At 61.5% G+C, this 24754-nt stretch overlaps 1 protein-coding gene across 2 annotated transcripts; it reads left to right on the top strand.

Moving 5' to 3' along the window:
• The first annotated feature begins 2275 nt into the window (after window positions 1-2275).
• Window positions 2276-24069, top strand: LOC116863060 (vang-like protein 2). Of its 2 annotated transcripts, none has more exons than XM_032850561.1 (8): window positions 2276-2513; window positions 15942-16202; window positions 16342-16462; window positions 18913-19520; window positions 20218-20354; window positions 20816-20951; window positions 22838-23069; window positions 23761-24069. In XM_032850561.1, the coding sequence occupies exons 2-8, from the start codon at window positions 16132-16134 to the stop codon at window positions 24019-24021; spliced, it is 1566 nt and encodes a 521-aa protein (XP_032706452.1). In that variant the 5' UTR covers window positions 2276-2513; window positions 15942-16131; the 3' UTR covers window positions 24022-24069. The 2 variants fall into 2 exon arrangements, with proteins under 2 accessions (XP_032706452.1, XP_032706453.1); XM_032850562.1 differs by lacking the exon at window positions 2276-2513 and adding an exon at window positions 10376-10625.
• Window positions 24070-24754: the final 685 nt, after the last annotated feature.

Here is a 24754-nt window from a genome sequence, read left to right on the forward strand (position 1 = left end):
CTGACCTCCCTCCGTCACTGTGGGTTGGGCCCCTTGGGAAAATTCCAGCTGGATGTCACCTCAGTGTCCTATTCCCTCCTAGAGTTAGGCTAGGTCCCTTGGGTCCCAGGATACACGGACCTTCTCTTTGGCTCTCCACTTCTTCCCTCTGTGAATCCAGACGGGTTTCCATTCCAGGGGTGAGCACGGAACGTAGCGCAGAGAAGGGCCATCTGGGACACATCACCCTGCTTAGACTGAATGTTGGGCCTCTCCTGTGGGAGCTGGGGCTTTCGATGCAGAAGTAGAATTGGAAGCCTCCAACCTCGCCCTTGCAGAGGAGAAAGGAGACCCCGAGTTTATTCAGGCTGACATGATCTGTTGACATCCTGACTTAGGTTTTGGCTGTAGGTGGGGCCCATGCACAGAATGATCTGTAATTCCCATGTTAGAAGCCCTGTTTCCGATTCTTTGGGACTTTTTGAGGCTCGTGAATCAGGCTACCGTCATATGAACATATTCATGCTGAAGCTAGAGCAGCCTCAACACTGGGTCAAACTATACCCCCGCTGCCTCGCACTGGGGGCATGCTCGGGGCCAGGGTGGGAGCCCCTCTACGCTGGCTCTGCCTCAATTTCCCTTTCCCAGCTCTTCTGCCATGTGTCCGTCATACAGAGCCAGGACTGAGGGTGGGGCCTGGTGTCAGGTGCGTGACAGGCCTGAGCACCTGTGCTCGCACAGGGACTTGGGTACCAGAATGGTGATCCTGCATGTGGCAAGCAGTCTTGGTACTGAGTCACTTGCTCACGTGTGGTGTGGGATGGGGAGGTGGTGGAGAGGAGAGGCAAGGGCTAAGAAGAAGGTGCGTGTTTCCTAAGGTCTTCCAGCTTTGAGCCCTAGCAGTGCAGAGAAAGGGGCTCTGTCCTTGAGGTTGGTTAGGTTAGAATGGGCAACTGTGAAGGATGAGCTTCAGTGTCAGAGAAAAAAAAAAAAAATCTCATCAGGGAGGAGCAGAAATCCCAAATAAGTGAGGAACCGAGGCTGAGAAACTTCTTCCCTTGGGACTTCTTAATCACAGGGTTAGGTGAGAAGGTATCAGGACTGAAAGTCTGAAAATGTTGATATGCTGAGAGGACCCTCAAGGGAGAAGCAGGCGAAGGTGCTTTTGAAACATTACTATTCTAGGTAAGCGCAGGGTTGCGCAGCAGTAATAGGATAGTATAGTAATACTTAAAGCTTTTGCTCACTCCAAAGGGAATAGGGACTTCCCACAACACAGACTTTCATGATGGGGGAGACTCTTGGTGGGTTCGGAGCTCCTGGCCCACTTTATGAAGCCCAACCTGTTCCGTGAAATGCTCCAAGGCAGAAATGCCCCAATTGTGTGGGATATTTTGTGATACCTACAGTCTCTGTCTAGTACCCCCAACTCCAAGGTATCTGAATCCCCCAGGGTCCAGAGCTTGTCTGATTGGGCTTAAGGACCTGATAGGCCTTTGGAGGTTTCCTGGGAGGAGCACCCCTCTCCCCTACATGCAAGTTCCCTGTCCCCGCGCCTCCCCCGTCCTCGCTCCCCCAGGGCAGGGTTCCCTTTGTAATTAATCCCTACTCTCAAACCAGAGGGGAGAAAAAAAGTGTTAATGAGGGAGCGTCCCATACTGACTGGGCGGTCGCCGCTCGCAGCTAGAACACCGAGTAATTAAATTATTTTTGGAAGGGGGGTGGGATGCGGTGGTGCTGGTGTCAGGAAAATCCCCGTATGCACGGGAAGCGGGGAGCGTCTCCTGCCACTAATTAAAATCAGAAATTACTCTCCCTTCTCGCAGCCCTGGGGGGGTGGGGGAGGAAATCAATCTTCCCACGTCCCAGACTGGACTCTGTGTCGCCGGTCTGTGGCCCGCAAGAACGCACACCTCCATCCCCGGGGGTCCCAGGGCCTCCGTCTCTCACCGGCGGGTCGGAAAAAGGCGCCCCGGGAGGGAGGGGCTGTGGCTGGGCCTTGGCCGGGGATGGAGGCCTCCCGGGTCACCGCTCGGGGCAGGGGTCGCCGGGCCGCGGCCTTTCTCCGGGTTCGGAAGGGCCCCGCGCGTCCGGGGCGTCCCGCCGGCCGGGGAGCGGCGGCTCCGGGAAGAGCCGGGCCGCAGACAATGGGCGCGGCGGCGGGAGGGGCGCGACGGCAGGAACAGCCAGGAGGCGGCGCCCGGGAGCGCGCGCCCCCCGCCCCCGCCCCCCGCCCGCTCCCCTGCCCGTCCCCTCCCAGCTCCGCCGGCGGCTCCGGTGCGATTCCCGGCCCCCGGTTCCGTGCTCCTGGGCCCCGCCATGGGAGCCTGAGCGCCCCCATCCCCCGGCCCCTGCCCCCGGGGCCCCGAGGGGGACAGGCAGCGGTCTGGGACGCAGAGGGGGTGGCCGGCTCCGGAGCCCCTCCGCGCCGCCCTCGCCCGCGCTGCCCGTCCGCGAGCACGGAGTTCGCCGCGACCCGGAGCGCTGCGGATACAAAGGCGCCGGGCCGAGCCCACCAGCACTTGGCGGCGGCGGTGAGTGCGGGGCCGCGGGGGCGCGGGCAAAGTTTGCCAGAAAAAGAAAGGAGGACGAGAAACAGGAAAGGAGGACAATCGTGCGGGGGGCCCGGGGGTGCCCGGCCCCTGGGCGGGCGGGATGGCTGCTGGGGGACGGGGCGGGGGCTTGGGGCACCCCCCTTCCGGTCCGTTTTCCCACCGCACGGCGGAGTGCCCCCCCCAACTTTGCGGACCGCCGGGGGCTCGTGGGGAGGGGGCGGAGCCCGGGCCTGGAGAGCCAGGGACTTTCCTGGGCCCGGGGCCCCGGCGGGGGCCTTGATGATCCCGGGGGAGCCGGCTGAAGCCGGAGCCCGGGAGTGTGTGTGGAGGTGGGGGGAGAGGCAGTGCAAGGATCGGAGTCTGGATGTACTGGAGGGGGGAGGTGTTTAGGGGTGCAGACACACCTTCAGGAGTGTGGGAGGGTCGGGGCAGGTATGCATTCGGGGTGTAGTGTGGAGTCTGGGGACCGACTGAGGAGAGCAGAGGGGGCGTGTGTTGCTCGAGGCCGGTGCTGGCGGGCACCGTGTACGGGGGCCCAGGAACAGGCGCCGGCGACCCTCTGCCCACTCAGATGGACCCATTTGGGGGACCTGGGGGCTCTGCATCAGTGAGTCTTAAAGCATCAGTGGAGGCTCAGCGTGCGTGATTGTGTGTGTTTGAGTGTGCGTGTGCGCGCGCCGGGATGTGCTGCGTGTTCCTGCAGGTGGGCCCCTGGGTCTGGAGGTGTCGCCGTTTTCCTGTGTCGGTGTGTGCACCGGAGAGCAGCAGACCACAGATCGGCCTGTGCCTGGCTCTGCATTTATGTGGATACTCGGGGGAAGGGGCGTGTGTCTCTGTGTGTGAACTGCACAGGGGTTTCTGGGAAAGAAGGGTGTAGGTACTGAGGAAGGTGGGTGTGTGAGAGCAGAATGGGCACACCTGGGTAGGTGTGCGTGCACCTGTGCAGCGGAAGGGGGGCGAGCGAATCCGTTCTCCAGTGTGGACCCTGCCTTGATGGGTACGTAGCAGTCTGGGTACTGTCTTAGGTGTGTGTGGGTTTCTGAGTGTGTTTTGGGGGTATATCCTCCTGCCTCTGCAGGCAGATTTTCCTGGGAGAAAGCCCGAAGGGACAGCTGTCTGGATGCTTCTGAAGCTTCTCAGATGTGGCTTTCTCCGGGGTGCGAAGGGAGAGCTTTAAGTATCCGAGACCGGCAAGTGGGAGTGAGTGGGCCGTAGTAAGAGGTGCCTGTTTGGGGAGGTGGGTTTTTCTAGAAAAGGGCGTGTATTGTGGGGCATAGAGAGCAGGAGTTCTGGCTGTAGTCCTAGAGGAATTGGAGGCCCTGGAGGGGTCAGGGAGAGAAGGAAGAGGGGCCTCCCTCACCACATTCTTGGCTCTCCGGGGCCCAGGCTCAGCCCCCTAGGCCACAGTTGTCTTGGAAAGCGCCCTGCCGTGGAGTCCTTGACTTCAGAGTCCACGAACTCTGCCCTGCCTCCAGGACCCTACAGTTCCTGAGGACCTGGGATTTTGGTACAGGCTGGAGGCCAGAGGAGGCCAGAGCAGACAGCCTGCTGGAGGGATGAACAGCGGGGTGTGGAACGGGGGGGGGTCTGTCCATGGGGTTGAGAAGGTGGTGTGGGAGCTCCGGGGAGCCTGGGGTGGGGGGACGGGGGTTCCTCAAGGGTTTCTGCAGGTGCGTCTGTGTAGATCCCTTCGTTTCCCTTTTCCCTGGTGAGGAGCGTGGCGGGGGTGGGGCTGTGGTCTGGTGCCCGGTCTGAGGGTGAGGACCAGGAGCTGAGGCAGTGAGGGGGCGAATGACCGTGTGTTGGGGAGAGAGAGGGTGGGCACCCCTTGGAGGCCGTCCTCACCATCCTGATAGTGTGGCGGGAGGTCACCACTGTCTGGGAAGTGGGTGTACCTCTCCCCACAGAAGCAGTGTGTACCCCCTTTGCCTCTCCTCTCGTCCTTTCTCTTTTGGGGTGAAGGGAGGGGCTGATCTTGCATGCTTTGTCCTGCCCGCCCAGACGCTGCCCTGTCGCTCGCAGCGGTGAGGGCGAGCCGCCCAGTTTTAGGGGCTAAGGTGGTGACCACGCAAGTTTATCAGGGTCTCCGAGAAACTACAATATTGGAATGTCTGAGTCCCTAAAGGGCACGTACCATTGGAATGTTCTCTCTCTAGTCCCCAGGGCTCCCCGGCTTCCCTAAAACTTGGGGATGAGGGTAGTGGGAGGTAGAACATGTTGGGACTAGGGCTGTGGGCAGAGCAGGAAGGACCAGATGCGTGACACCCCCAAGCCGGACACCTGATGGGGCGGGCTCCTGTGGTGAGCAAGGCTCTTGCATCCAGGATGGGGGGTTCTGGCTCTCTGCGAGCTGGTGGGGCGTCCTCCCAAGCAGGCGGTGTTGTGCAGAGGCTGGCAGGGGCCGTCTCTGGGACCAGTGGCCACACTGGCTCCTTCTGCCCCATTGTCTTGCTCCTGCCTGGTCATTCCACCGATTCCTCCAAACAGGCCTCTCTGGTGTGGCCCTCAGCAAATCCTGCTCCTTCAGAGTCTGAGGAAGGGCCCCCTTTCCTGGCCCTAGAGCAGGACAGACTTTTATCTGTTTATCTGGCTTCCCAGAGGCCCTTCTGGCTAGAGAGGTGGGTGTGTACTTGGCTACCAGAAGCTTTGGGGGCAGAAGAGGGATGAGCTCGGGGACTCTCCTCCCCTCTGAGTTGGAGGGACTCCTCTCTGCTCTGTTGCGCCTTCTGCCCCCAGCAGCCCCCTACACGGTGTTGGTTGGAATTAGTCCTTCATGGTGACCTAATGTGGGGCAAGTTCTTAAAGCCCATTCTTTAGCCTGTTGTGTATCTTAGGACACCGTCCTCCAACTCCAGATGGGGCGTTCCTGCAGGAACCCCAGGCCCCCGGTGGCGTCCTTGCCTGGCTCTCGGCTTGCTTCTGCCTTCTCAGTTTTGCCCCTTCCTAGATCTGAGACCTCAGACAGAGGAGGTAACTTTTTGAAGCCTCACCCATGAAACGGAGTTAATAGTACGCCCTACCTCTTTGGTTTATGAGGCTAAGTAAAGGCACGGAGAGCCTCTGCACGGCGCCTGGCTCCTAGGGAACGCTCCGTGCCCATGAGCCGAGTGGTTCGGGGTCTCGCTGATCATGATGGGGGGCAGCGCTGGGTTGGGGAGCAGAGCGAGGCGTTGGCCCGGCTCTCCTGGCAGACCACGTTGGGCACTGCCCGCTGTCTGCCCGGCGCCGTGGGGAGCGCCGGGGAGAGAGGGGCGGATGAAACGGGCTTTCACAGGGAGACGTGCGGAAACACGTTGAGCCGCTGCAGCCCCGTGAGTACTGGGTGGAGGTGTGTTCTGGAGGCCACCGGAGCCTGGAGCCAGAGTGCTCGGCCCTGCGGTGGGTGTCCGGGAAGGCCCAGGAAGGAGATGTGCCGTTCGCTGGCTGTTTTTTTGAACAGGTGAAACTCACATAACATAAATTAACCATTTAAAAAAAAAAAAGATTTTATTTGATAGAGATAGCGAGAGCGAGAGTGTATAAGCAGTAGAGGGAGAGGGAGACGCAGGCTCCCTGCTGAGCAGGAAGCCCGATGCGGGGCTGGATCCCAGGACCTTGAGATGGTGACCTGGATGCTTCGCGGACGGAGCCCCCCAGGTACCCCTGAAATTAATCATTTTAAAGTGTGCATTGGCATTTAGTACGTTGGCAGTGTTGTCCAAGCGTGGCCTCTGTCTGAAAGTCTTTCCCCCACACCGAAAGGAGACTTGTCCCTACACAGCAGCTGCACCCCTGCCCCTGGCAACCACCGGTCTTCATTCATTCAGAACATTTACCTGCTCAGGATGTTTCATAGAAATGAAATTATACAGCGTGTGACCTCTTCTGTCTGTCTGCCTTCCCTGCGCACCTGCTCTGCAGGGTTCCTCCGTGTGGGAATAGGCATCAGAACCTCAGCCCTTTTCATGGCTGAATCATATTCCATGGTGTGGCTGGACCTGAGCAGGAGGGATAGTAGGAGCTGGGCAGATGGGGCGGGGCCTGCGGGGGCTCTGCAGGTCCAGGCTGTGCGTGCCGGAAGGATTGGGGGTGTTGGTGAGTGGTACGCAGCACGGTACTGCTGGATCTTAGGTTAGGGTGGGGATCTGGCCTCAGTTTCCCTGCCTGTGAAAGGAAGTCTCCTGAGGTTGGTGGCGTTGGAGGTAATAGGGAGGGAGAGTCTGGGATCCTGTTGCTGCTTCTCAGGGTCTGCGTGGAGGATGGGACTTTCTTGCCCTTTCCTCGTCTTTCCCCGGTGATTCCCTCCTGTTCACATCTGCCCTCATTCCTGTGGGTACCTGTCTTTCGGCCCTACCGGAGGTCAACTTCCCCATCTCTGAAATGACCTGACATTTCTTCTCTCACCATCTCCAGGTTGGGAGCCTTGTTCATGGGGAGGTTTTAGTAGCGGAGGTGAGGGAAAAGCCTGGGCGTGAATCCTACTCAAAACATGCCCCCCCCCCACTGCAGCCCCCCTCCCCCAGCCTTCCCTGCTCTAGCCCGCCTCCTGGTGACGTGACCCAGATAGCCCTCCTGTGATCCGGAGAGAAGTGAGGTGGGTCGAGGAGAATCTTTCTGTCCCTTGCTCCACGCTGCTTGGTTTGGAGTAGGAGGCAGAGGCCTTGTGTGGTGGAGCCCTTTGGAAATGAGGTGTTGCTGTGTCTGTCTGGTGCCCCTGGTGAGGCTGGTAATTATAGACAGGACAGCCGGGAACGGGTTTGGGAGAAGCAGGCTTGGAATCAGCAGAGCCAAGGACCTCCTGGTAATCAGGGTGGGCCGTGAGGGAAGAGGAGGGAGAAGCTGGGGGCTGGGGTGGGATGAAAGACTTGGGGTCCCCTTACCCAGCCCCTGCACACACAGCCGGGCTTAGCACCTATGGGAGAGTGGGGGGGCTGACTGGAGCCCGGCCCGGTCTCTGTAACCCGGTCTCTGTAAGTGTGGAAGGAGGGAGGAGAAGAGGGGGATGGGGGGACTGGGGCCAGCCCCCCACCCTGAACCCAGGAAGGAGACAGAGAACGGGAAGAGGGGTTTTGGCTGCTCTCAAAGTCAGTGCTTGGCTGTGGTGGAATTAGGGTGGGGTCGGGGTCCCTGGGGGCTGGGGCCAGTGCTCTAGCCAGAGGTGATTCCGTCTTATTCTGGCTGGGGTCTTTCTCACAAGGAGGCCATAGGAACCGGAAGTGGAATGATGGCGGGTGCACCCCGTAAAGGAAGAAGAGGTGGGAACTGACGTTTTATTGTTGCCGACTCCATGATGTTCTATGTACGTTATTTTGTGGAAAACTCTTAACCTTCTGAAGTAGGTGCTATTCCTCCATTTTACTGGCCTGAAAACTGAGGTTTAGAGAAGGTGAGCGGCATGCCCCCCGGAGGCTCTTCCGTTTCCCACAGTGCCCCTTCCGCCCGCCCCTGCCTCCTTCCGGTGGAATCTGACTTGCTCATTATTGCCTTTAATCTTGAACTTGAATAGCTGGCCCGTCTCCTGGAAGGTGGACATGAGTTTCCCTGTCAGCTCCAGGAGAGACGGCTGCGTCTGAGGCTGGGCCTGAGGCTGGGCCTGGGGGGTCTCCTGGAAGAGCAGCACCTCCTGGTCAGGAGCCGGGGGCAGGGCTGCAGCCTGGGCAGAACCTGGCCAGGGCCCGGCCTCTTCCTCTCTGCGGGCCCCTTCACACGTGGCGGGTGCTGGCCGCTCCAGCCCGTGGGGTGTTGTCTGTGATTGAGAGGGGCCTGGCCCTTGTTTGTAGTGTTTTCCAGCAACCCCCCAAATATCCCTCGGACCTCCGCTTTCACCAGAGGGCTCCTGGCTCCCCGACCCTGGGCAGAAGATAGTGTGAGTCTGCGGAGGGGCCTCTGGCTTTTTAGGGTAACTGGGGGTTGGACGGGAACAGGTGCAGAGCCCGAGGTGTGAATGTGGTAACTTAAAAAACAACCGAGTGTGAACGGAGACACTGTTTTGTCACGTGCTTTGCTCCAGGACGGGAGGTGGCAGATAGAAGGGCTGGGGTCCACGTGAGTTCTCCCGATCCCGGCTCCTTCGGAAGAGGGAGACCTCAGGTGGTGACTTAGTCAAGATGGTGGAGGTCGGTTGGTACGCGGGCCTGTCAGCTGGCCTGGTTTTCCTGTGCAGGAGCTGGGTCACTTGCCGGATCTCGGCCCCTGGGCCGAAGTGTGAGGGGAGGGTTTCCAGAGTGGGGAGAGCCAGGCCTGCCGCCCGCGCCCTCTGTCCCGCTGCGTCACACCCGTAGGCGCACCCTGCTGCTTCTCCCGTACAAACCAGCTTTCGTAGTCTGTGGCCCTCGCTCCCAGCTCCCCCACCACATGTCAGCCCCAGGGCCGCTGGATTCCCCTCCCCAAGTAGCTGCTTGCCACCTCCTGCTCCATGGCAGAGGCTGGCCCAGCAGGCTGGGGGCCTCCTGGAGTCAGGGTCGTGGGGGCCTACCCGAGACGGTAGGCTATGGAGAGAGGCGTTTTGGGTTCGGCAAGGCTGGGGGTGTGGAGCGCACAGGAGCTGATCTGTGAGCAGCCTGCTCACCTCCTGTGGTCCGCCTTCTCCTGTCCCTGAGGACAACTCGAGGTGCCTGTTTTCCTTCTTGGCTCTTCCACAGCTCACCTGCTGGGCAGGTAGGGGCCAGTCCTTCACCCCAGCTGAGGGAGGGAGGAAGAAGTTCGGAGCCTGGCGGGTGGGAATTGTGGGGCCAGCCCGGTGGGTGGAAATGAAACCAGGAATCCGGGCACCTAGAAGCCCTGGCTCCCTTCTCCCCGCGCCTGGCACCCTGTCTCCCCTCTGGCCCCCTACCTGGGACAGGTGCCAGAATGATTACTCACCCTTTCTGCAGTCTGCCCTCCCCCGGCCCAGTGTACCCTTCTCCGCTGGCTGAGGCTAGGGAACGGGGTGCTGGGGTGCGGGTGCATGGTGTGTTGGGGGACAGAGACGTTCTGCGAGCAGGGTTGGGGGTGGGGGAGCCAGAGAGGAAGCCATGCAGGTCTCTGCAGAACCTGCCTGGCCGGGGTGGGTGGAGCTGGGTGGGGCAGGCAGGAGCCCGTCCAGGTTTCAAAGGGGGCTAGGAGTGTGGGTGTATGTGTGTCTGTGTGTCAGTGTGTCTGTGGAGGACAGACCTTAGATGGAGGAAAACTGAGGAAGTAGAGGAGGAGCGCTTGGCTCTGGCTCCCCCAGCTCCTCTTCCGTGAGATGCAGCCTCAGGTGTCCTGGCCAGGAGCCCGGTGTGTGGGCTCTCCCCAGCGGGGCTCCTTGCACTGGGGTCCGGCCGTGCGCATCTGCACTGGAAGCACAGTCACCACGGGGACCCAAGCACAGCCGTCCCTGCTTTTCAGCCCAGGGAGGAGAAGGGTCCTGCCCCCGCCCTGGGGCTGGGAGAATGGTGAGCTCATGTCTGGGGCTGTCCTGGGAGAGTGCCTGGTTAGTGGGGGTGGGGGGGCCTTCCCAGGCCGGCCCCTTCCTCCTCCTCAGCCCTCTGAGATCCAGCTGCTCCCTCTGGTCTCACCCAGGGACACTGGGACCCTTTTCATGTGCAGGAATGGGGAGGGGGGGAGCACATCTCCAGTGCATTTTTGGTCTAGGGCCTGGGGCTGTTCCTGGCCTTTCTTGCCTTGATTCTTCTTGTGATGGGGAAACCCAGCATGGCCTCCTGGGATGGAGGCTTGTCCACCACTGGGGACTGGCTGGGGACTGGCTGGGGGAGCATCAGGAGCCTCAAGTGGGTGGGGGACGGCTGGGGCAGAAACCAGCCCTTGGAGGGGAAGGGCTCCGGTCTGCACTGTCTCGGCTTGGGCCTGTCTGGTCTGTCCCTTGTCACTGGTGAGAAGAGCGGCTGGGGCAGGGGTCCATGCGAGTTCTCCCGATTCCGGCCTTACAGTCTTGGCCACTCCGAGGACCGGGCGTCTCGTGGAGGAATCTGGTGTCGCTCTTGAGAGGAGCACGCAAAGCCAGAGCTTTAGTGAGGTCTGACGGGGGAGGCCAAACAGGCGTGCCCGAGATGTGGCCGAGGTGTCTTTCTCTGGGATGCGTGTTTTTATCTTGGAACATAGGGTTGCCTCTGGAAGGCCTCCTTCCTCCAAGTTAGTGCTGGACGGGTTCATGCGGTTTCCTCCTGGGAGGAGGGAGAGAAGGGAGCCGGGGACTACATGGGCACAGTTAGGGGTTCTCGTACCTTACTGTCCCGTGCGGCAGCCGGATAGGTCACCACATTCACTGCCACCCCGGACCCCTCTTCCCACCGCCAGTGGTTGCCAGGGTCTGGATTGAGCACATGGATGAGTCTCATGGCAGAGAGGGGACACCACCCGTCTGAAGAAGGATAGTTATGACTTTGAGTCTCTGCCCTGCCCCCACGAGCCTCCTGACAGGGTAGGGTGCTCTGTCTTCCTTGACAGATTTCTAGTTCTTTGGACACTGGGTGGGGAAGTAGGACCCCGCTGCCACCCAGGAGGGTGGCCAGCCGGCACTTGGCGTGGGACTCACATTGATGTCCTTGGACAGCGGGGCTGTGGGGGGTGAAGCTGAAGGGACCACGGGACCAGGGCACTCACACGTCCACACCTAACTGTGGGTGGAAGCAGGAAGGGGGAGGCCGAGGCCGTCAGACCCAGGCTCTTGCGTGGGATCACAGCCCTTTAAGGGCCAGTGTCCACAGATTGCTCTGTAGGAGGGGTCCAAGGAGGCAATCACGCCCCTTCCTTCCAGGTCTGGGACGGAGAAGAGGAGGGCCCTCTGTCTCAACAGTGGGCCTATCGAGAGCGCTGCCCCGTCAGAGTCAGGAAAGCTGTTGGCATCTGTCCTCTTGCCATCTTCTTCCCGCCGCAGTGGGAAGGTCCAGCCCAAGCACCTTCCACGGTGCAGCTGGTCTACTACCCCAGCCCCGTCTTCCCTAGAGATGAGGAATAACATGTGCTCTCTCTAGGTACATGTTTGTGTCCGTCCCCTCCGCACGCACCTTTCCTTTCCGGGCTGAGTCACGCCCCCCAGCCCCACGCGCACTGCTGCCCCGCCTCCGTTCCCCACCCCAGGCCTGAAGGAGCTGGGACTGGGTGGTGGGGTGGCCCTGGTCCAGACGGCGGGCGGAGGAGGTCGTGTGCCTAGCCACCTGGCGGTTGGCCGTCGGTCCCCAGCACCTGCCCCACAACGGGGTGCCCGTGTCTGCGTCCAGTGTCTTGCCCACCTGAGCTGTGCCTCTGAGGGGGGCAAAGGGGAAGGGTCTCATCTCAGTCTGCCTTTTGGCCAACACCAGCCTCCCCCTCTGTAACCCCCCTACGCCCCCCAAGGCCTTGTTCCCTCTGCCTGTTGCCAGGTTCTGAGTGTATTTTTTCCAAAGGCCTCTGATTGTTTCCTGAAGAAACCCGATCCCAGGGCTCAAACAAAAGCTGGGGCTGCCAGAGGAGAAACCCCATTCTCTCCCCCTCTGTCCCTAACCCTCCCCCCCCACCTTCACAACCTCTCTCGCTTTGGATGCTGGGTATGGGTTCCAGGACCCGGCTGCCATCACCTAGGCAACAGGGGGCTTTGGTTGCCATGGTGATCAATGTGGGAGAAGCTGGGCAGCCGGGACAAAAGCCCCTACATTCCCCCCCCACCCCTCCCCCCAATCCCCTTGGGATGGTACTGAGACACATTCCATTAATTTTATTTCTGAAAGGCCTTTGCGGGGAGAAGGGTCTTGTTTTTGTGACAGGCTCCCTTCCCCTCCCTCTCTCCTCTCTGGCCTCCTTTTAACCCCAGATAATCCATGGTTGGTTTGAGCAGGGAACCGAGTGAGTGTGATTTGTGTGTCCTGGTGGTGGGGGCAAGGTGAACACAACAGGACACGTTTCCCTTTCCTAGCCTCCCAACCGCAAACCAGTCCCCCCCACCCCCACCCCCATCCACACCGGGTCTTGCTGCCCTCAAGGTCCACCTCTGACATTTCCACTTGTTGGTCTCATCCAGGGCTCCCCTCCCCCACCCTTTTCCCTGGGAACCCGCCCACCCGGGAGACCCTCCAGACCCCTGATTCCTGAGCTGAGGAAACAAGGGCAACTTCTCCCCTCGTCCTCCCTCACCTCCCATCCCTCCCCTAGCCTCTCCAGACTTAGTTCCCTGGGTGCTCGAGGGGACAGCAGGCAAGGTTCTGAGGAACCGGGCTCCTCCGGGCCACTCTGGTAGGGGAAGGAGGAGCACGTTTGGATGCTTTCTGGGGCATCTCGAGTTGGGTTGGAAGGGGTGGGTGGAGCAGGCCAGGGGAGCAGGGCGTATGCTGGGTCTTTAATACGTGGCTGGGAGGAAGGTGGGGGCTGAGGCTGAGCAGCTCGGAACAAAGGGCTGGGAGGGGCTGGCACCCTTGTCTGGTTTGAAATTTATCTGTAGGGGAAACACAATGGCATCGGCTTCCCTCCTGGGTGTGTTTGAAGTGGTCCTGGCCAGGGCTGTGTGTGTGTGCGTGTGTGTGCGCGCGTGTGAGACTTCTTTATTTAGTAGTCCCAACAGCAGGATTTATTTATACTACCTCTCTCCCAAGTCTCAGAGGAGGTGTCTGGGGATCGAGCGTGGGCGACCCTGGAGCCAGAGCGTATTAATTCCTTAACTAATTCTAACTGAGCCGTACGGAGAAGCATTTCACCCCAGGGTCCTCACAGCAGCCCCATCAAACACGCATCGTTTTCCTGTTGTACTGATGAGCCTACCAGGCTGCAGAGCACAGAGAAGTTAGGTAACTTGCCTGTGGTCACGGAGCGGGTGGCCGGGAGAGTTGGGGTTTGAATGCAGAGAGTCGGGGTTTGAATGCGGAGCCTCGGATGCCACTGGCTCCGGGAACGTGAGCATTAAGGGCAAGACTGAGAGGGTGCGGAGTCCAGACCCAGGCGAGGGCAGGTCTGTTCCCCTTCACTTCTCCACCCCCTGTCTGGAGCCCACCTGTTCTCTTGAACCTCCCGGTGGAGTTCAGTTTGGGGACGAGAATAGGCTGCAGACGGAGGGCGGGCACCTATGGAGATGTGAGCCCGGAGGAAGGGTTCTCGGGCGCCGGGCTGCAGGAGCCCCACGTGTCGTTTGTGGACGGGGTTCCTGTTCACGGCCACAGTATTGAGAAAGGGTTTGGCTTGGGTTGAGGCCCTGTGTCTCTGACCCCTAAACGTGTGTCGGTCGCTTGCTCGCCTTGACGTGGGGCTATTGACAGGCATGGCGAGGCCACGGGGCTGCCTCTAGGTAGCTGGTAGGGGGCCAGGGAATGGGGGATGGACTTCATCTCCCACAGTCGTGGCGGGCTCCCTGGGAGTCAGAGCAGCGGGTGCATTCCCAAGGTCAGTGCCGGTTTCTTGCCGCGTGCCCCTGGGAGGAGGGTGGACACAGCCGGGTCTCGGTCGTGCTTTGCGTTCTCCGGCTGCCGAAGACCTGGCTTAGTTGGAGAAAAGTTAACGACGACACGAAGGCAAGCCCGTTTCGGTTCTGAACATCGTTGACTTTATGACAGCATGTGACCTCGAAACGCCCTCCTGTTCTCAGTGCCACGGCAGCCCTTCTGGCCCTCCTGCTCCTCCGGCCTTGTCGGCCCCTTTGCCTGCTCTTACATCCTGGGATTCCCAGATCCCCCCTACGCATTCCTCTTCGCAGGGGTCCCACCCATTCCCACCTCGCACCCTGTCAGCACCTCCAGCTCAGTCTCTCCTGGGTCTGGCTCCTCAGGAACCCCACTGCCTCCCTGACCGCCTGTCTCGTGGCCTTGAACTCAGCCCGTTGGAAACGGAGCTCCCAGGGTTGGCCCCTCCTTCCCCCACGTGACAGCACCGCCATCTACTCTCTTGCGCGGGCACTCCCTGCCCTCAGCCAGACCCCAGTGGCCCTGCTGATCCTGCCAGCATGTCTCACACACGGCTGTCCTCACCTCCAGGCCTGCACGCCTCCGTCCCCGTGTTCCCACGTCTGCTCTCCTCTCCCCTGTCCCTAGGGGCCCGCACAGCTAACATCCTTCACAGGCTTCCCCTTGCGCTTGGAATAACATGTGAGCTCCTTGCCTGGCCCAGGATCTCGGATAAGCTTGGCCCCTGGCTACCTGTCACCACCCTCTTCCTCAGCTGCAGTCCCACTGGCTCTTGCGGGCCGCGATATTCACCGAGCTCTGCCGCCCTTGGTCTTCCCGAGCGCGCCTCCCTGCCCTTCTCCTCCACTCTGCCTGGTTCGCTGCTGCTCTCCCTTTAGGCTCAGGTGTCATGTTCTCCGAGAAACTTTGCAGAAGCACTCAGTTTCTGGTCGCGGCCCCCAGAGCCGTCCCTCCTGGTTTTCCGCTCTTTTCCTGTCATCACTGCAGTGGTTAGTTACTCGTATTCTGGTTTCCTCAGTCAGTGTGCACCTGCCCCACTCAGCCCGGGAATGCGGTGTCAGGTCTCCGCCGCACCCCCGCGGCCTCGCGGGGAGCACAGTGCACGGCGGTCCCTGAGAGTGAGACCACGGGCTGGCGAGTGAGGCTGGGAAATGCGTGTGTGCATGTCGGAGTCGTGTGCGCGACAGAGGAGGGACAGAGCAGGGACAGAGGGGAGATGGCACCACGTTGACTGTTGGTCGTAGAGGGCTGGGCTCTGGGGGCCCCGGCAGGATGTGGGTGGGGGGTGGGGAAGCAGGGCTCGCTCTGCTCCACGGAGGAGCGTAGAGGTGAGCGTGCAGAATGAGCAGGCCACCCGGAGTGCACACAGCCAGGACCTTGCCTCGACCTTGCCTCGACCTCGCCATTTACGGACGTGAGGCTTTTAGAGAATGGTTCCTGCTGCCTTCTGCTCCCCACTTGCCTCCAGCGTTATCCACAGTTTCCATTCCTGATCTTGTCCCCTAGTCTGTGTGCGTGCACGTGCGCGTGCACACACACACACACACACACACACCCCGTCTCTGAGCCTCAGGAGGAGCCGCCAGCTTGACCCGGCTGTTTGATGTAGATGCTGGCAAGATGGTGACAGGAGCCCTCCTCCTGTGGGCATCCTTGGAAGCAGTGAGTCAGGGGACAAGGAGTTGAGGGGGAAGGAGAGGCCTGGACAGCAGCCAGCTGCTTTCTGTTCTGTGAGGTCTCTGTGGCTCCAGCCTGTTGGCTGGCCAGGACCTGCTCTCTGAGCCTTGGGTTTCCTGGCTGAGAGTGAGGAAAGCGCTGCCCTGGCTCTTGGCCCCGCGGCGTGCAGGGTCCGGTCGTTCCTAGTGGCCTTTGCCGGCCGTCTTTCCGGCGCCCGCTGGCCCAGCCAAGGAGTGCTCTTTGTGGGAGGCACGGTCGGAGGGACTGGGTGCGCTGGACAGAGCGGGAACCTGGAGGGACTGTTCTGAGGCCTCGCCGAGGCCGTCTGCGGAAGCCCTTTGGGGATGGTCCTCCCGGCCCTGACTTCCCCGGGGGCTCCAGCTGCTAACCGGCTGCGTCCGTTTCTCAGGAACGCCGCTTGACTTTCTCTGAGACGAGCCCACCCGTCCAGCAAGATAGAGTCCCTCAGGGTGACGGTTGATTTCCTGAAGGTGCCCCTCGGCCTGAAGAGGCCGGTGCTGAAGGAGGCGGCTGTGGGGCCCCCCAGAAGGCCCCAGCCCGTGGCCCTGGAGCGCTCCCGGGCCCGGCGTTCGGACGCCATGGACACCGAGTCCCAGTACTCGGGCTACTCCTACAAGTCCGGCCACTCCCGCAGCTCCCGCAAGCACAGGTGGGCCCGCGCGGGGGTGACGTGCGTGCTGCAGGGCGTGTTGGGGGTGCGCGACAGGTGGGTGTGCACGGGGGCTGCTGAGAAGACCCAGGTCCCCCCTCTGATCTTCTCTGCCCGCTCCCCTGGCCTCCTGCTGCAGAGACCGCCGGGACCGGCACCGCTCCAAGAGCCGCGAGGGGAGCCGCGGCGACAAGTCCGTGACGATCCAGGCTCCGGGGGAGCCCCTGCTGGACAACGAGTCCACGCGAGGGGATGAGCGGGTAAGCCTCGGTGCGCATGGGGTCTGGGCCAGGGGACTTCAGGCTGCTCCGTGAAGCTGGAGGTCCACCGACGGGGCAGGGCCTGGAAGCCTGGGCTCTTTGGACAGAGGTCCTCTCAGGGAGGGCATCTGTGTCAGACCTCGTTCTGCTGGTGCCCAAGGTAGGACCCTGCTTCAGTAGAATTCAGGGAGTTTCTGTAGCGATCCCTTTGGAAGCAGCAGCCTCTGCCTCCCGCTGTCAGAGAGGTAAGGTGGCCTGGGCTGTGTCCTGGGAATCGCCTGGCTCCCCTGGGCTGAGGCCCGCCTGGCGCGTGGGCTGGGAAGCGCCAGCAGGAGGGCCCTGCGCGGCAGGTGAGGTCCGGGAGTGTGGGCGGAGTCTCCCTTGAGCCGGGAGGCGTGGGCACTACCGCGCCCTCTGTTGTTCACTTGCAGAATCGCGTCGCCTGGGCCTGGAGGGAAGCAGGTGTGGGCGGAGTCAGCAGAGAAAGGAAGGGGAGAAGGGGGGGAAGGGGGCGCCCGGAAGGACGGTGTCATTCCCAGAGGGCCCGTGAGCCGGTTGCTCCTGCTCTAACCTCTGTGGCCCACTGTGCTCGCCAGCAGGGAGGCCAGTGCTGGATTAGGGCAGAGGTAGGATTTGAGGTGACTCTGGGGTTGCCTGTGTCTCACGTGCCTCCCGCGCTTCCTTCTGGGGCTGGAGACTCCCAGCTCCCTTCCCCTCACAAGAAATTTGTGTCTGACATGGGGACTTCCTGGGTCTTGGGAACAGATGAGTACCTAAGGGAAGTATTCTTTCTCCCTCTTTCCCAGTCCTGTCCTCTCCCTGAGACCTGGCCTCCCGAGTTCTTGAAGGGACCCCGAGACATGTTCAGCTCACCTGCTGTGGGGGAGGAGGCCACAAACCCCTGATGCTTGGAGAGGGTAGGCAGCGTGTCTGCGGGTCAGCCTAGAGTGAGGACTAGACCCAGTTCCTCGAGCTGAACATGGTCAGTGCACACACTTCCTTCCATCAGATCAGACTCTCCTCCCATCCTTTGGAAGGCCCAGTCACTGACCCTGCCAGGCATCTCCTATACCCCCCTGTCGGTGTCCTAGTCCTGAGACGCTGTCCCCATGCTGTCCAGGAGTGAAGGGTGTGGGCACTGATGGCCACTGGGCCCTGGGGCTCCTCTGTGGGATGGTGTCTGGCCACAGCAGAGATTGCTTGAATGAACCCCACTCCGAAGGACACTGGGGACCGCAGCCCGTCTACCCCCTTGCCTCCAGCAATAGGCAGCTGCTGTGCTGCGGGCCGACCAGAGACCCGGGGTGGCCCTAAGTGTGTCCGTCTTCCATGCCCTACACTGATCACTTGCCTTCCCCCTCTTTGCCCCCCAGGGTCCTCTGGCCTTTGCCATACTGCTTTGTTTCAGGTCACCCCCTTAGTCAGAAACCTAAAGTGGCTCTCGAGGTCTGGGGAGTAGTGCTTCTGGCTTAGCCCAGTTTGCACGTGGCCTGCTCCTGCTCTAGCTGGCCGTGCCTGACTCTCCTCCTGGCACGCGCACACTGCGTGTCCTCGGGGCGCCTCAGCTCCCCCTGCCAGCCCCCAAACGTTTGAGTGATTCATGGGGGCCTTGTTAAAATGCAGGTTCCCGCGCAGTCGGCATGGGCTGGGGCCTGAGACGCGCGTTTCCAGCAGCTCCCAGGAGGTGTCTGCGCTGCTGGTCCACAGACCCTGTTATGGGTAAATAGGACTTAGGGATTGTTGAGTGAATTCAGTGATTCTCAGTTTTGGATGAACGTGAAAATCATCGGGTTTTTGTTTTTTTATTATTTTTTTAAAGATTCTGTTTATTTGAGAGAGAGCGTGAGCGAGCATGAGCCGGGGGATGGGCAGAGGGAAAGGGAGAAGCCGACTCTCCACCGTGGGGAGGGCTGGACCCCAGGATCCAGGGGTCATGACCTGAGCTGAAGTCAGATGCTTAACTGACTGAGCAACCCAGGCGCCCCCAAATCATCTGGTTTTTTTTAAAAAGGTGGTTTTCCTCTTGGGTGAGATCTGGGCATCACTGTTTTTTCCCGAGTTCTCTGCTTTGTGCCCTTTGGTCCAGGTCTCAGAGGTCCCAGCCCTGCAGAGGCCAAGCTTGGCCAGAGTGGATCTTGGTAATGCTTTGGTGGTTGCACATGGGCTGATGGCCGTCTCTTCTCTCTTGTGCTTTGCTGTCTGTCCACCCTCCCTGCTCCTCCCCACTCCTCCCCTTCCTTTCCCCTCCCTTTCCCCTATCTCCCTCCTCCTCCCCCACCTCCCTCTCCTCTTCCTTTCCTCCACCTCCTCTTCCCCCTCATTACCCCCCCCTCCTCTCCCCTCTTCTCCTCCCCTCCTCCTCCGCCCCCTCCATTCTCTTCCCCCTCCTCTTCTCCCTCCCGCTCCTCCTCCCCAACCCCCCTTCGATGCCTCTGCCCCTCCTGCTGTAGGATGACAACTGGGGGGAGACGACCACAGTAGTAACGGGCACCTCAGAGCACAGCATCTCCCACGATGACCTCACGCGCATCGCCAAGGACATGGAGGACAGTGTCCCGCTGGACTGCTCCCGTCACCTGGGTGTGGCAGCGGGGGCCACGCTGGCGCTGCTGTCCTTCCTCACGCCTCTGGCTTTCCTGCTGCTGCCCCCGCTGCTGTGGCGGGAGGAGCTGGAGCCCTGCGGGACGGCCTGTGAGGGCCTCTTCATCTCTGTGGCCTTCAAGCTGCTCATCCTGCTGCTGGGCAGCTGGGCCCTGTTCTTCCGGCGGCCCAAGGCCTCGCTGCCGCGCGTCTTCGTGCTGCGCGCACTGCTCATGGTGCTGGTCTTCCTGCTCGTGGTGTCCTACTGGCTCTTCTACGGCGTGCGCATCCTGGATGCCCGCGAGCGCAGCTACCAGGGCGTCGTCCAGTTCGCCGTGTCGCTTGTGGACGCCCTGCTCTTCGTGCACTACCTGGCCGTGGTCCTGCTGGAGCTACGCCAGCTGCAGCCCCAGTTCACGCTCAAGGTCGTGCGCTCCACCGACGGCGCCAGCCGCTTCTACAACGTGGGCCACCTCAGGTGTGGGCGCGGGCCTGGGGGGAGGCTGGGGGTCTGCAGGGCGCATGGGAGAGAGCCGGGCGTGGGGGCGGTGGTGAGGAGCTGGGGGGCCGCAGGCCGCAGTAGGTTTTCAGCAGCGCAGGGTCCTGGGGCAGGTGGGGCTGGGAGTTGGGAATGGGGAGAGAACAAGCAGTGAGCCACTGGGGACCTCAGAGAGGGCTGGACCAAAGAGGAGAAAGGTGTGGGGCGTGAACAGGGGATTTTGGGAATCACTTCCCTGGCCTTCTTGGAGGCACAGCCTTGGTGAGCCCTCAAGTGCGCAGTCGCTGGGATGAACTGACCGGAGGACGGACCCCCAGAGGGAGAGATAACGGGAGAGTTCTTCTGCCCCTCCCTCTGGGCCATGCAGAGTTATCTGGAGCACCTCCTGGTCCCGGAGGGAATCTTGGGGGACTCTTGGGTGGTCCTTTGTGGGGATCCAGGCCCCGTGCCCTTTCTTCCCTGGGCTTCAGTGCAGCAGAGAAGGACTAGCAGGCCCTGGACCCCGGGGAAGGCTTGAGAGCCTGGTAAGTCGACCTTGGGCCCTGAGCCAGGCTTCTTGGAAGCAGCTTGTCCCTGTGCTTGTCCTTTCCTGCCCTGCTGACCTGCCCTGATGTCTCCCTCCCTGGCACCCCTTGTCGGTCCCTTCTCTGTCCCCCTCCCGCCGTCTCCCCCACAGCATCCAGCGAGTGGCCGTGTGGATCCTGGAGAAGTATTACCATGACTTCCCTGTCTACAACCCCGCCCTCCTCAACCTGCCCAAGTCCGTCCTGGCCAAGAAAGTGTCTGGCTTCAAGGTGTACTCCCTCGGAGAGGGTGAGCGGCCCTGCTCCCCTGCCCTCCTGTCCACCCCAGACAGGGCGCGGTACCTGCTCCCCGTTTCTCTCAGCCTCTTCCCTTGCTTTCCCCGGTCCCTTCTGTCATTTCCCGGGACTCCAGGCATTTGCTTGCTGTCCCCCCGTGCTGTGGCGTGTTATCCCCTGTCCCCCCATTCTGACTTCTCTGCTCACCGACCCTGGTTCTGAGCCCTCAGCTTTCTGAGCTCCAGGTCCCCCTGCACCGGGGGAGCATGTCAGGACTCCTGCCCTCCAGGGCCCTCCTGGTGGCCATCCTGTGGGCCTCTCCCAGCCGTGGCCAGGAAGGTTGGGGGTGCCAGCAGTATCGCGGGGGTGGGCACGGCCTCGTACGACCTGTAAGGTTGCCGTCTCTAGACTTCCCGGGATGGGGAGCCAGCGCGCTGAGAGGTGACCGTGCCCATCTGTCCTGCTCCTGCGCAGAAAACAGCACCAACAACTCCACGGGCCAGTCCCGGGCGGTGATTGCGGCGGCTGCTCGGAGGCGGGACAACAGCCACAACGAGTACTACTATGAGGAGGCAGAGCACGAGCGGAGGGTGCGCAAGCGGCGGGCCAGGTGGGTCCGGGCGCCGGCTGGGTGTGGGCGGGCATCTGTGCCCGGCACGAGGGCTGCGGGCTGAGCGTCTGTGTCCTGCGGCTGCCGGGACAGACCCCCGTGCTGTGCGCCGTAAACCCGCCCACGCTTCTCGGCTCACGGTCCCGCAGGTCAGGTCCTCGGTCTGTGTCAGGCCAAGGTCAGGACCACTCCCACCTGAGCCTGGGTCCTCTTCCAAGCTCCCTGGCCCCTGGAATCAGTTCCTTGTCACCTGGCCTCATGGGCAGTCGGGATAGGGCAGTTCGATGTTTCCAGCATCATCTCTACCTCCTGGAGAAAACTCTTTTAAAGAGCTTATCGGATAAGATCAGGCTGGCCAGGGTCATCTCCTTGTTTTATGATGTCCACGTCCACTGACTCGGCACTGCAATTATATTTGCAAAATGTCCCGAGCGAGCGGAATACCCAGGAGCGGGGAATCTGCTGGAGGCGAAGGAATGGGGCATCTCAGAAGTCTGCCCCCCACCGTGCAGCAGGGACCTGGCAAACCGTGGGAGCCTTGCCCACAGCAGTGGGCCTGAGGCTGGACTGGGCCTCCGAGCAGTAGCTCTTGGAGGCCTGCTCAGCTGATGGTTCCTTTTACCTGCAAAAAATGAGGTTCTGGCGCTCAGATCTTGGTACATTCTGCAGTACTGTCCTCACTCCTCCCTTTGTCCTGTCCGCATTATTATGTACAATTAAGTCAGGCCTGAAGAGTCTTTCTTGGTACCTGCTGCTGCCGTGTCCCACCGTGGCTTGTTGGGATTTCCATGGGGCCTGCGGCAGGAGAGCGCGCCCCGGGATCTGACCACCCACTGTGCCCTCTGCCCCTCCTCCAAAGGTCTCCAGGCTGTAAGGGAGGAAGTTATCCCTTCTGTCCTGACATGAGGCTGGTGTCCCCTGCCGTAGGTCAAAGACCAGCAGTGCCATTTTTTTTTTAAGATTTTATTTAATTATTTGAGAGAGAGAGAGGGAGAGCGGAGGAGTGGAGGGGTGGAGGCAGAGGGAGAAGCTGCCTCCCCGCTGAGCAGGGAGCCCAATGCTGGCTCGATCCCTGGACCCTGAGCTCATAACCTGAGCCAAAGGCAGATGCTTCACCGACTGAGCCACAGGGCACCCCTGTATGCTTGTAACGCAGATTGACTTCTTTCTCCTGCTTCCCCTTAACACGGTTCTTGAGACGCTCCCCCGCTGCGGCAGGTCCGGCATATAGCATCTCATCGCTGCGCCCGCCGTGGGTGACGGGTGACTCCCGCCTCCTCGGCCGTATTTGGATTACAGTCCTCTTCCCTCTTTGCCTGTCTCGATGGACACGGACGTTTTCATTCTCTGTCTGGTGGCCAGCCGGGGAGGGCTTCGTGTGTCTGTAGCCGTCCAGGTCTCTTGTGAATGGTGGGCTCACCTCTGCCATCCGGCCCTCGTGTTCTTGCCTTTCTCTTCCTGGTTTGTAGTCAGTTCCTTGCAAACCCACCCCCCAGATGGATGTCAGTGTTGCCCCTGCTCTGTGCCTGTTCGTGTGTTGCCCAGCGAAGCGTGACGGGGGTTCTCGGGCAGCACGGCCGCTGCACGCGAGGCTTGCTGCTCTCCCTGAGCCCGGGCCCTAGCGGTCTCCGGCTTTGACACTGGAGTCCCTGTGCTCCGCTCCCAGAGCTCTATAGCTCTTTCCTGCCTTGCCTCCCACCTGCCACTGCACCGTGTGTGTGCACGCCCCCCCCCACACCCTCATAGCCCAGCCCTTGGCTCAGGTGGGTTTGTGTGCTTCCGGGTCTCCCCACCCCGAGCCCTGACCTCGCTCAGGCTGCTGGAGGGCTGGAGCCGAGGGAAAGGTGGGAGGTGGGCGTGTGGTCCAGGCCCCTCCTGTCCCCCAGGCTCGTGGTGGCGGTGGAGGAGGCCTTCACTCACATTAAGCGGCTGCAGGAGGAGGAGCAGAAGAACCCCAGGGAGGTGATGGACCCCCGGGAGGCGGCGCAGGCCATCTTTGCCTCCATGGCCCGGGCCATGCAGAAGTACCTTCGCACCACCAAGCAACAGCCCTACCACACCATGGAGAGCATTCTCCAGCACCTGGAGTTCTGCATCACCCATGACATGACGCCCAAGGTAGGCCCACCCTGCCGCCAGCATCCTGCTGCTCCCTGCTCTGCCCACCTTCCCACGGTGCTCTCACCGCACCCGCCCCGCGGCCCTGCCTTCCGCCCCGCCCCCCGCCGTGGTCTCGTCTGTCTTCCCTGCCCCCCCATCTCGGCTACGAGTCAAGTTCGCAGGTGCTGAGGAGCAGGGGCGGCTTCTGGACTCTTCTGGGGCCCCTGAGACCTGACTCCCATCTCTCCAAGTTCTGTGCGGTTGCCATACCGAGTCCCCCCTGCCCCTTCACCACCCCCTTTGTGCTTTTTTTGAGCCATTACCCTCCCCTCCGCTGTATTGTCAGCCCCCTAGAATTGCGTCCTGAACCACTCTCGGTGAGCAGGGTGGCAGCCTCCGTGAGAGCTGATGGCAGGGGAAGGAAGAACCAGGGGGGGCTTGTGGCCTACCCTGGTGCAGGCAAGTGGCAGGGCGCAGGTCCTGACCCTGGGGGCACCCCCCTCTTCTGTGGGCTCCGCTTCCCCGTGTTTCATACGAGGGTCTGAAACAGAGGAGCTCTGCCCCTTTCTGCTCTGTTGTAGACGGTGTGGAAGCAGAGCGTGAGCTGGGGGACTTCTTGGTTGTCTCTGGAAGCCGTGCCCCCGGGCTGGGGGCATGAGGTGGTGGGTGGGTGGGAGAGACGCCCATGTAGCCCCTGGCCCCCCCGCAGGCCTTCCTGGAGCGGTACCTGGCGGCCGGCCCCACCATCCAGTACCACAAGGAGCGCTGGCTGGCCAAGCAGTGGACGCTGGTGAGCGAGGAGCCGGTGACCAATGGGCTCAAGGACGGCATCGTTTTCCTCTTGAAACGCCAGGACTTTAGCCTGGTGGTGAGCACCAAGAAGGTCCCCTTCTTCAAACTCTCCGAGGAGTTTGTGGATCCCAAGTCGCACAAGTTTGTCATGAGGCTGCAGTCTGAGACCTCGGTGTGACTGAGCCGCAGGGCCGGGGGCGCGGGCCCCTGCGGGCAGGGGGCGGGCTTGGCCCCCGTCTCCTGCCACCTTTCGGCCCCCTGCCCCCGTTTCCTTTTACTTGAATTGACTCCCCCCCCATCTGCCCCCTTCCTCCTTGGTTGCCCCACGGGAGCCTCAAGAGGCCCCTTTGTCGTCAGCAGAGCCTGGGAAGCTCGCTCTCAGTCCCCAGCCCTCACTTGGTGTCGTTGTGCAGGAAGCCGTGCCTCTCCCTCTCTCCCTCCCGGATGGTGGTCTCTCCTGAGAGGGGACAGGGCTCTCCTGAGCCCCCAGGACCCCCCCAAACCAGGTTCTGGTAGCAGTTTCTGCCTGTGGCCCTGATGAGGTGTCCCGGGGGCCCAGACATGACTCCAGAGAGCCACCGTGCCAAACTCCTCCAGATGGGGGGTCGTCCACTCCTCCTGCCCACTCAGCTGGCCCGGTACCATCGCCGAGTCCTCGGGGCAGGGTACCCATGCGTCCCCCTGACTCGGCCCGGGTCGGGGGTCTCCCTGCCGTGGTCATTGGCTTTGTCTGTCGGAGCCTCCCCTGCACAGCCACACACATGCAGAGCAAGGGGAGATCCCGCCCTTCACCCCTAAAGTCTCTGCCTTCTGTCTCTGAGTCATACGGTCTCCTGGGACCATAGCCAGACTAGGCAGAAACCCTCTGTGACCACCTTTCCTGGGCCGTGGGGGACAGTGCCTTCCCTCAC

This window comes from Lontra canadensis, unplaced genomic scaffold (assembly GCF_010015895.1).
Source record: "Lontra canadensis isolate GAN:19392208 unplaced genomic scaffold, GSC_riverotter_1.0 scaffold498, whole genome shotgun sequence".
Classification (NCBI taxonomy): Eukaryota; Metazoa; Chordata; class Mammalia; order Carnivora; family Mustelidae; genus Lontra; species Lontra canadensis.

Bases quoted from the DNA above. Each gene is read 5' to 3' on its own strand.
- LOC116863060 (XM_032850561.1), top strand. From the start codon at position 16,132: ATGGACACCGAGTCCCAGTACTCGGGCTACTCCTACAAGTCCGGCCAC. The intron at 16,203-16,341 runs GTGGGCCCGCGC...CTCCTGCTGCAG, and splicing joins CGCAGCTCCCGCAAGCACAG to AGACCGCCGGGACCGGCACC. The intron at 20,355-20,815 runs GTGAGCGGCCCT...GCTCCTGCGCAG, and splicing joins GGTGTACTCCCTCGGAGAGG to AAAACAGCACCAACAACTCC.